This window comes from Mya arenaria, chromosome 6 (assembly GCF_026914265.1).
Source record: "Mya arenaria isolate MELC-2E11 chromosome 6, ASM2691426v1".
Lineage (NCBI taxonomy): Eukaryota > Metazoa > Mollusca > Bivalvia > Myida > Myidae > Mya > Mya arenaria.
The window spans coordinates 10,574,691-10,586,442 of NC_069127.1; the positions used below are offsets into that span (position 1 = coordinate 10,574,691).

Below are 11,752 nucleotides of genomic sequence, written 5' to 3' on the forward strand. Positions count from 1 at the left end.
TTAAATGCGAAATAACATAATGGTCTGTGGTGAGCACATGATGATATTGTATTATCATTCTGCTATATTTATGTTGGAAAATATTGCACAGTGGACAAACACTTTGCTGCATTAATTGCGGAACTGAAAACTGGCATGTTTTAATTATTTGGTTCATTCCGACAATTACCACAATTATCTCATTTAGGTATGCCACAATAGCCATGAGCACAAGTCATGGGCAGTTGGCCGGATTTTCAACATTGATTATTAGGACAAGACAGTCGAATCATTAATCAAATATGTAGGCAACTTTCAAAATACCAGGAAAATGACATAGTACCCACAAAATCCGGGAATTGAGCTGTTATTATAATATTGAAAATTATTCTGTTGATATGGTATATACTCTAGTGGTCAAAACAAGCAATGATAATATGCCCCATAGCACTCGGGCGAAAGGAACGAACATAAAGGCATGAGTCACTAAAGGTGTAGCCCTTGGCTGTAAATATTTGAGGAAAGATCTTTAATTTGTCGATCCAGGCAGTTTTCTTCGCATTTCATATTTTTGAGGTCCAGTTGACAATTATTCGTCTTTTGGCGACTTGCAGCCCATCATAAATGTGCATTATATAATTTTGAAAATTAAAAGTGTTAAAATCATCATTGAAAAAAAGTTTATATTCTGCTTTATTTAAGGTGCGGTACCTTTCAATGTTTGGTGTGGCGAATGTGCGGGAAACTGTTGACCGCTTGATGAAAGAGACCATGTCGAACCAGCTGGCCAGAGATTACAACATGAAGGGGCATAAGGGAAAGAAGAAATTTCGGGGCCTCCAGATTCTGAATGTCTTGTATAGTAAGTGATATTTTACGAATTTGCAAATTGGTGTCTTTAAGGTGTTCAAAATAGATATATTACCAAATCAAATCTTTTCAAATGTGCGAAGGTGTGATAAACACACGCTGTCTGTCATTAGAAAAACATCAATAGAACGAACTATTGCGATGGTAATATCGTATGGTTGTTTGTTCGCACTTTACCTGTCGTGCCTTTCTCTGGCAAGGATAATTACCGACACGCATTAATTATGCCTGACATGCTTTAATCCGCGCAGCGACAAGCCTTATCAAAACAATCATCAGTTTTGACAATACACAGTTTTGCAACGGTTGCAACGGTTGACTGTCATTCAAAAGGCATGTCGAGACTATTGCAACGGTTGCAACGGTTGACTAACAGTCAATTGGCGTGTCGGGACTATTACAGCATTTGTATAAGTCTTATAATATGCGTGAATGTTATCAAAATGTCAAGACTTATATAATTGTTGTGTACACTAAATTACCGAAAGGCTAAATTACTGAAATACAATAATTATCGAAATATGCCTTATATACAATTTTATTTTTTTACTTCAATATTATGTTATAAATACTTTACCAACCTCAATTTTTCGGCTCCGATTTTGACATTTTTCCGCTGCGTCCTATCTTATATATTAAGGGTTTTTACAACGATTTTTTTGCCTGCGTCCTATCTATGCTAGCGTCCTATACATGATATAATACGGTAGCCAAGATCTGGTATTTGTGTATTTGGGTATCGCTTGAATAAAGAGGAATGCTTGACTAGCTTTTATGTACATTAATAAGAGAGAGTATTTTACATGCTGTGTGGTTTTGATTCCATGTGTTGCGTTGTGGCGCGTGATATTAGCAGAAATCACCTTCCTGTAAAGCAAGTTGTCAGTTATTTGCTAACCTTTAACATTCTGTATTGGTACACCGCTAAAATGATCTAAGTTTGCTCAGGAAAGATGCACCAACTGACTGCCGCGATATCACAGAAATATTGTTAAAAGCGATGAAAAACCCGGAAACAAACAAACATCTATTTTTGGTAAAACATACCAGAATTAGTTTATATTCCAATTTATACTGCTCTAAACGCTACAAGGTGACTTTATTATGACTATTGAATGGTTGCAATACTGACATTTCACTGCATTTCATTGTTTAATGATAAGGATGCTTGTTTTGTAGAGTGTGTACAAAGGAACGGGCCAACCAGGAATGCTACAAGGAAGGACGTGGAAATGGAGGTATCCAAGTGGCTAGCTGGGGCGCGGGACCGCGATGGAGGAAGGAAGGATGGCGCGAAACAAGGTGACCCAATCCCAGCCTGAACCAACAGCACCGGAGAATACAGAAAGAGACTAGACATTCAACAGTGTTTCCATAAAAAATGCAAATTTATGACATTAATTTTACATTTTCGAACCTTTTCTTCATCGGCAAATAAGTTATGCCAATGATTAAAGTTCAATAGATGTCAAAGTAATTAAAAATGTGATAAGCGCCAGAACTACAGATTGCGGCTCATTTGTTTATCTTGTCATACTTTTTATTGCTAATATTAATGTTTGAGGTCATCAGCATGTCTTTCTTGTAAATGCAAAATTCTTGTCTAGTCAAATTTGGCCTTCTAGTCAGTTTTTTTTTGCTGCTATGTTATGTTCGTTGTTGACATTATATGCCGTTTTTCTGTTGCCTATATTCTGTTGTTGTTTTTTATTTAACATTGTTACTATTTAAATCAAGACATATATGCTAGAGGAATGTTATTGATACTGATAAATACAATTACAACATCTTGTCCAAACTTAACACTAACAGGGTACACAAGAATAGATATGGTATTAACCTTTAAAATCAACTTGAAAGACTATACAAATGTTGCTTTTTGTAAACTTCATTGTTGTTATTATTGAAAATTTGATACTTTCAGATAAATTACTGAAATAACTATTTTAATGACATTTTTTTAAATGAATTTCTTCACAACAAATTTGATCTTTGAGAATATTTTCGTTAAATCAGTATTGATCCACCTTTTTTAAATGGAATATATCCATAATTAATTACTGTTCCATGATATAGAGGATAATTGTTGGTTTCGGTGTAATATCACGTTATAATTTCACCAAGTGTGCATCAAAAGTGATATTTTCACGAGTGGCGCAGCCACGAGTGAAAATAACAACTTTTGGTGTTCACGAGTGAAATAATAACGTGATATTACATCGATACCAACAACTTTTCTGTTTATTTTATGTCTAAAACTCTACTATTGTTGGGTTTATTTCAATAAAATGCCAAAATTTGCGGGAAACTCTATCAGGAAGCATCGCAAAGATGAAGTCAATTTAACGACGTCATCGTCATATTATTTCCGGCTTTCAGTAAGTTTGGTTAACTTTTTTTTTAAGTAATTCCGAGTATCAAATTTGATAATTTTCACTGAGTGGCCAGTGAGTCAGGATATAATTCACCGTTATACTTCGATAAACCACCGAAAAGCATAAAATAAAATCAAGATAAAAGATTAATGAAATTCTTATTGAGAATGATATTAGCATACAGAAAATTGATTCCAACAGTAACGTTTTATAAAAGGTTACAATAACTATAACTGATATTAACTTGAAATGCATAATATTGTAAATAATGTTAAGTATTGTTTCTTGCCTTTATTGTTGTTATTGTTGATGAAAATATGTTAAATGAAGCCGGTTATTTTTACAAACTGGTACAAAATTGTCTATATATTTGAAAGCTACGTAAATTGCTATTTGGAACCGATTCTTGAAATGTGCTTTATTATATCACAGCATCAGCATATGCATTTCTAAGCAATATTTCTTAGTAAAAACTAATGATCAAAGTGCATTCATAACGTTAATCTGAAATATTATTTCCTTATTGATTTTGAATGCAACAGCAACAGTTTTAGCTAAAATTACGGATACCGGTACCTATTTTATGGTTGACAAACAACTTCAAATTAGTACTAGTCATTGAACTATGGTAAAATAACAAAATCAATAATTTGCTTTAGATGTTGTTTTTGTTTGTTCTGAAAATAGCACTTCATAATTTCACTAATGTTTTTTATTTGAAACTTTTCATATGAGCTCACTTCTTTACAACACAAGACTTGACATTTTCAAGGTGTTTTTTTTTTCTTTTTAGACCACTATCTAAACAAATGGCACTTGGTCTTGGTCCGTCCGCTACTAGTTGGAAACTACTGGTCAGATTTCGAACAAACTTCAGATTGTTTCCCTAGCAGCCTAGTTGGTCCTCGCCAACAATGATCTGAGTAGGTCATTTGGTTCCTCAGATACTGCCCGTGATATAAAAAGTACAGTACATTCTTGCTTCAAAATCACTTAAATGGTCTTTATATTTTTATTTCAAAAGAATTTGATCAAAATGTGTCAATGTGCTCTGGAATAAATGCTTGTATAAAGAATGCATTTTTGTGAAAAAAATATTTTCTCTTTTTATTCATTAAATCCAAACAATCTTCAAGTCTTCAAAATGATCATCCAATGGCGGACGCCAAGATCCCTCTGGTTTAGCAGAGAAAGCCGTTCAAACAGTGAAAAACATGATAAAGAAGTGTTCAGAAACAGGTGAGGACATTTACCTTAGCTTATTGGAACTAAGAAACACTCCAAGAGACAGTGAAATTGGGTCGCCCATGCAAAGGCTCATGGGTAGAAGAGCAAAGACACTTATTCCAATAAAACAAAGCCTAAGAATGCCTGAATCTGTTGCAACAGACAAAGTAAAGTCTAAATTAGTTGATTACAGAGAAAAGCAGAAATTTTATTATGATAAAGGTGCAAAAGTTATAGAAGATATCCAGCCTGGTGATGCAGTGAGAATCCATACACCATCAGGATGGAAGCCAGCAACGTATATGCGGAAAGTCAACTCTCCACGATCACACATTGTAAAAGCAGGACAAAGTGATCGTGAGTATCGAAGAAATACAGACATGCTCATGAAAACATAGGAAAAACCGCATATCGTAGAGGAACGCGATCAGCCACAGTATTTGGTACCGCCAAGTACGTATCCTGAAGTGCCAAGACCAACGCCTACACCACCTAACGTGTGTGAAAGTCGCGAAATAACAGTCGAATCAGAATCGCGTGTCCCAGAAAGCAGTGTGCAAATGCGAATGAACGTTAAAACACCAGAGAAATCTACAGCCAAAAAGAAAGAACAGTGCGAGAGATCAAGCTCTGGCCGAGAAATCCGAAAGCCGAGATATTTACGCGATTTTGTGTAATTCGCGAGTGCTAATATCATTTTATTACATACCTAGTCAGTCAGCATCGCGAGTGTTTAATTCAGTTTTATATGCACAAGTGTTTAAAGGGAAGAATAACCCCTAAGTGCATATTCCTATTATAATTATCAAGTGTCACTATGAATGTTAGAGAGTGGTAATTTTTCATATTATCAATAGATTGTTGGTATCTGCAAGGTTGGTTATCTTAAATTTCATGTAAATTTATTTTCTTTGACAAAATACCAAAAGTTACCAAAGATACCAAAAGTTACCAATCCTAACAGAAGTAGTATATATATCCATATATGAGTCATAGTGTACAATACGTCAAAGTGTACAATACATGAACTGCCAGCCGTCAATCAAGAACATACGTGTACACATAGACTGCCAGACGTCCAAATGTGTTTACGTATAAGAGCTGCCAGACGTCAAAATATGTGTTCAAAGACTGCCAGACGTCAGGAAATACGTGTCAAAGATCGCCAATATCATTTGTTTTATGTTTATTTCTACCTGATGTTCAAGTCATAATTTTACTTATCTGATGCAGGAAGACACGGTAGTTTTTAGTGATTATATTGCAAATATGGAAATATATGGTCACTAGCATCTTTTTTTTCAAGCCATTTGTACCATATTTGATATTAAAAATTGTTTAATAGATTTAAAAAAATCAAAAGAAAGAGGATGTAATATATCCCGTATATTCCGGTATACGATCCCTGATGTTCTCTATGTTAGAGATCAATATTGGCATAATAAAAGCACTCTTCCGGTATAATCAATGGCGTGGTTTAGTCAGTTATTACACATACCATAGCGTAATATGGTTGTAATGAACAACTTTTTTTTATATTTATTCATATATTTAATTTGTATTTAAAGGTCCATTACAAAGAAAAGTGAAAATTTGAATATCTTATAAAGCACAGAAACTATTTCATTGGAAAATGAAAGTTGGTATATAGAAATTCGAAATTAATTACAGTAAATGTACAATAATTTTTCTATGAATTATGAAGAAAGTTAAAAAGACCTGGGGGTCATACTGTTGATTCACTGAAATTTCAACATAATACAATGTAATTTACTTAGTTTGAGTTTACGAATTAGAAGTAAATTAATTTCCTTAGTTAAATGAAATGAACGCTAGGTGGCGTTGTAAGTTAGCACGAGGAAAACGAGGTATTGGTCAGTGAATTGGTCATTCAGTTTCGGACAGTCAAACGAACAAGACTTAACTTTTTTTAAAAGATTTACAGTTTTTGATGGGCCTTGTATTGCATGGTTATAAATGTTTCACGATTGTGGATATGTATAACAAATACAACATAATTTTTCATAGTTTGTGGAAACGTTTCAATTTGTAGAATATCTTAGTTTATTCGATATTGATAACTTGAAATGTATGTATGTTTCTGATTGTATTTACATGTGTGTGCATTATGTTGTTCAGTTGACTGTCCAGATGCTTATTCAAATACAGTATTTGTATTTCTCAAAATGTTTTTTTGTTAGAAAAAACTAGTATCCACCACAAATATAGTGGTCAGTCATAAGTCTTAAGGTGTGTGTGTCAAAGTCATGAGGTCAATGAAATAAGTGAATGGAGTTGTACGTCAGGAACATATATTTCTTCGAGTTCCAAAGACCTTCTGTAAATTTTGACCTGCCAATCTTTATTATTTAGTGTCTAGCATAAGTTTATGTACTGGCTAATAAAATGCCACATCATTTTCCCTTAGTGATGGACCTTTAATGTAATTTATGTTATAAAACTGCATTATCAAATATTTTGTTGACACATTATAAACATTTTTGCATTAAATATTGCTACTTTAGTGTACCAAAGTAATATTTACTACATAGTACTTTATGAATAATCATTAATACTTCAGTGTTTTTAAATTAAAAACCATGTAGTCAAAATTGTTGTGACCTCACTTTTAGTATTATTTGTTCCGCATAAATCTTATGTAGGATCCGTATTATAAACATTTACCGGTGTCATAGCAGAATATCATCTTCCGGAATAAACAGCAACAGAAACGTTTATCCATCGTTTATTATATAAATCGTTCTCCATCAGCTCCACAAACATAACATTTGGCGACGAGGTAGAAAATAAGCATTATTCAATGTGTTATCGTCAAGTTTAACTATGAGTTTGCCATTGTTTCCGTCGTTTGACTACGAAATGGATAAAAGTAATGCCGGGCCCCGTTGGGAGCGATGGGTTGCTAGACTAGAAAACCTTCTAGTTGGTATGGCGATAGAGAACGACGAAAGAAAACGTGCATTGCTTCTTCACTATGCTGGGGATAGAGTGTACGATATATACGATGCTCAAAAAGGCACATCAGATAAAACGTTCACAGCAACAAAGAAGATTCTAACTGACTACTTTTCACCCAAGAAAAACGCCCAAATGGAAATCTACAGATTTCGATCTTGTAAACAAGCAGAGGGTCAAACACTGGACGATTACATCACTGAACTAAGAACATTATCTAAGAACTATGAGTTTGCTAACTGTGATACTGAAATTCTACAACAGGTTATTCAACATTGTAAAGACAATCGACTGCGGAGAAGGGCTCTGAGAGAACCTGACAAATCGTTAGCAGATATACAGATATACTTGGTCGTGCGTTTGAAGTATCAGAAGAACAGGCACAGGTCATGGAGAAAGAGAGAGAACCTGTGAATGCCATCAAGAACAAGCCTAGTCGAGGAAGAGGTAAAACAAGACCTAAGAACTTTGATCGATCTCAGAATAATCATTCATGGCATACTGATAAGCCAAGTCAGAAGTGTCGCAATTGAGGAGGCGACTACCCACACAAAAATGGCTGTCCCGCTAAAGGCAAGTTGTGCAATTTCTGTAAAAGGCCAAATCATTTCATGAAAGTATGTCGGAAAAAGCACAAACAAAGTGTGAATGAAATTCAAGAGGGAGCAGTTGGTGAGCTGTCCGATTCTGGTGACGAAGAATACTGTTACGGCATTATCGGTCAAGTTGGAAACAAAGGTCCTAGGACTAGTGTCTCGATAAACCAGAAGAAAATAAACATGATGGTAGATACAGGTGCATCTGTGAACATCTTGGATGAAAATACACATAAATTGGTGGGTCAAGTTAAACTATCGAAGAAAACCCTACCAAATCTCATGCCATATGGTGGTAGTAAACCCTTGCCAGTGAAAGGCAAATGCGAAATGGTAATTGAAAAGAATGATCGATATATTCTAGACACTTTCTACATTGTAAAAGGTAATCATGGTGCATTATTAGGTTTCGATACAGCAAACAAACTTGGTGTGATTCATGTAGTAAACACAGTTGAAGACAGAGAGAAGAAATATCCTGGTCTATTTACAGGAATAGGCAAACTGAAGAATTGTACAGTAAAGCTGCACATTGACAAATCTGTGAAGCCTCTCGCTCAACGACAAAGAAGAACACCATTTTATCTGCGTGCCAAAGTAGAACAAGAATTAGATAAACTACTGAAAGAAGACATTATTGAAAAGGAAGAAAGGGAACCAACACCCTGGATTTCTCCAATTGTGACACCTCTAAAGAAAAACACAGATGAAATTCGATTATGTATTGACATGCGCGAGGCCAATAAAGCTATACAGCGTGAACGCCATCTTCTTCCGACAATCGATGAGCTGATTAATGACTTGAATGGCTCGACAGTCTACAGTAAACTTGATTTACGTGCAGGATACCATCAGCTGGTCCTTGACCCCGAGTCTAGATACATAACCGCGTTCAATACTCATGTTGGAGTTTTCAGATACAAACGTCTGAATTTTGGAATATGTTCTGCGTCTGAAATTTTCCAAAATACAATACGCAATGTCATACAAGGTATACATGGATCGAAGAACATTTCTGATGACATTATAATATATGGAAAGACACAAACTGAACATGACAAAGCGCTCGAACAAGTATTTCAGCAAATACATGAAAACGGTCTAACACTGAATGAAAAAAAATGTGAATACAATAAAAAATCAATCACATTTTTTGGTGTTGTCTTTAGTGGTGAAGGCATATCTGCTGATCCTAAGAAAGTCAAGGCTATACAGGAAATGACACTGCCACAGAACGTTAGTGAACTTAAAAGTTTCCTTGGTATGACCAGCTACTGTTCGCGTTTCATACGAAATTATGCTAACATCACTGAACCCCTTAGAAAGCTGACAAAGAAAGATGCAGAGTGGAAATGGGACAAAAGTGAACAAAATGCCTTTGAAATGCTCCAAAAGGAACTGTCTAGTGAAACTGTCATGTGTTTCTACGATCCAAGGGAAGAAACTCAGATTATGACGGATGCAAGCCCTGTTGGTTTATCTGCCATAATGACACAAAATGACAAAATAGTCGCATACGCGAGCCGAGCTTTGACCGACACAGAAAGTCGCTATAGTCAGACAGAGCGAGAAGCGTTGGCTGTGGTATGGGCATGCGAACACTTTGAAATATATCTGCGTGGTGCTCCACATTTTACAGTATTCAGTGATCACAAACCACTAGAGAAAATATGGCAGAAACCAAGACCGCCATTGCGTATAGAAAGGTGGGGCCTACGCTTACAACCATATAAAATGACCGTGAAATACAAACCAGGGAAAGACAACCCTTCAGATTACATGTCACGTCACCCAAATAACTCTGAAAATGAAAAACCTAAGCTAAATGCTGCTGAAGAGTATGTTAGATTCATTGCTGAAAGTGCAGTGCTCAATGCTATGACTCTTGACGAAGTAAAGTTAGCCACAACACAAGATAAGACAATGATGAAAGCCATTGAATATACCAAATATGGCAAGTGGCACAACATAAAGACAATAGAAAACCCAGAAATAAGTCTTGAAGAGCTAACATCACTTAGAAGTGTCAAAGATGAGTTGACTGTACATGGTAAAACAATCCTTCTAAGAGACAGAAGAATTGTGTTACCAGCGTCCCTCCGCCAACGTGCCATACACATCGCGCATGAAGGTCATCAAGGGACAACCAGGACAAAAGCATTTCTTAGATCAAAAGTCTGGTTTCCAAACATGAATGAAATGGTAAAAGACATTGTAAAGGGTTGTATAGCATGCTTGGCTACAACAAAAGAAAGAAACCGTAATGAGCCCCTGAAGATGTCTGAATTACCTTCCGGTCCATGGCAGAATCTAAGCGCAGACTTTTGCCGACCATTACCAAGCGGAGAGTATCTATTTGTGATAACCGATGAATATTCAAGATATCCGATAGTGGAAATAGTGAAATCGGTTTCCGCGAACCGAGTAATACCTGTATTGGACAAAACATTCGCTGAATTTGGTATAGTCAAGACTATCAAGACCGACAATGGAAGTTCATTCAATTCGGATGCATTCAAACAATTTGCTACTTACTGTGGATTCACACATCGACGCATTACTCCACGATGGCCGAAAGCTAATTCTCAAGCAGAAGCATTTAATAAGCCACTTATGAAGATTGTGAGAGCAGCACATGTTGAAGGCGAGAATTGGAAGCAAGAACTGTTAAAATTTCTGAGACAATACAGGGCAACTCCACACACTGTGTCTGGTTTCACACCATACCGATTGATGTTCCAGAGAGAACCGAACACAAAGTTGCCTAAAGTTTATGAAAATAGTTCAGAACCGAAAGTAGATGAAGTAGTGAGACAACGTGATGAACGATCAAAGTCAGAAAGTAAATCATACAGCGACACAAGACACAATGCTGTTAAGTACAATATCAACGTTGGTGATAAAGTACTTCTAGAAAATGAGAACAAAACAAAATTATCACCGAAGTATATACCATCTCCATATACAGTAAAAGGGAAGAAAGGAGCTATGATAACAGCTGAAAATGAAAACCACGAAGTTACACGAAATAGTTCACGATTCAAGAAGGTCAGATCTGGACTGAACTATAACCAAACAAATGATAACAAAATCACTGAAGATGAACTGGTCAATGAAAATCCTCCAGAAATGCAACCGACAAATCCGAAATACCCGTTGAAATCCATTCATCAACACCAGCAGATTCTACGGAGCGCGAAAGACCCGCGAGAGTCAGACGCGAACCTACATATCTGAAAGATTTTGTAAGAAAATGATAAGAAACATAATACCTATTCTACAGTGTTCTGATTTCATAAGCTACAGTGTTCTGATTTCGTAAGCTACAGTGTTCTGATTTCGTAAGCTACAGTGTTCTGATTTCGTAAGCTACAGTGTTCTGATTTAGTGATTGGGCATAATAATCCCCAAGTGATCTATATAGTACAAATAAATAGTTTACAGCAAGTGCTAATCTTTATCTTGTCGAAACCCTTTTATTATGAAACATTGTTAGTTTTATCTTGAAGATATTTGATTATGAGACATCATACTGACACTAACTTTGATGAGATTATTTGATCATTAATCCATTTAAGCAAAATAGTAATCTTGGAGAACTTATACAATTCATGTGAAAGAGTGTTATCTACACAGTGACAGTAGTAGACAGTATTATTAGACAGTATTATCTACAAAGATGATTATTTTGAAAAACACTAGTCATTATAAAATCTAGTCATTATGTTA

At 35.6% G+C, this 11,752-nt stretch overlaps 1 protein-coding gene across 1 annotated transcript; it reads left to right on the forward strand.

Moving 5' to 3' along the window:
- The first annotated feature begins 8,353 nt into the window (after positions 1-8,353).
- LOC128237548 (uncharacterized protein K02A2.6-like) lies at positions 8,354-11,260 on the forward strand. The gene has a single exon (XM_052953139.1). The coding sequence runs from the start codon at positions 8,354-8,356 to the stop codon at positions 11,258-11,260; it is 2,907 nt and encodes a 968-aa protein (XP_052809099.1).
- The last annotated feature ends 492 nt before the right edge of the window (positions 11,261-11,752 follow it).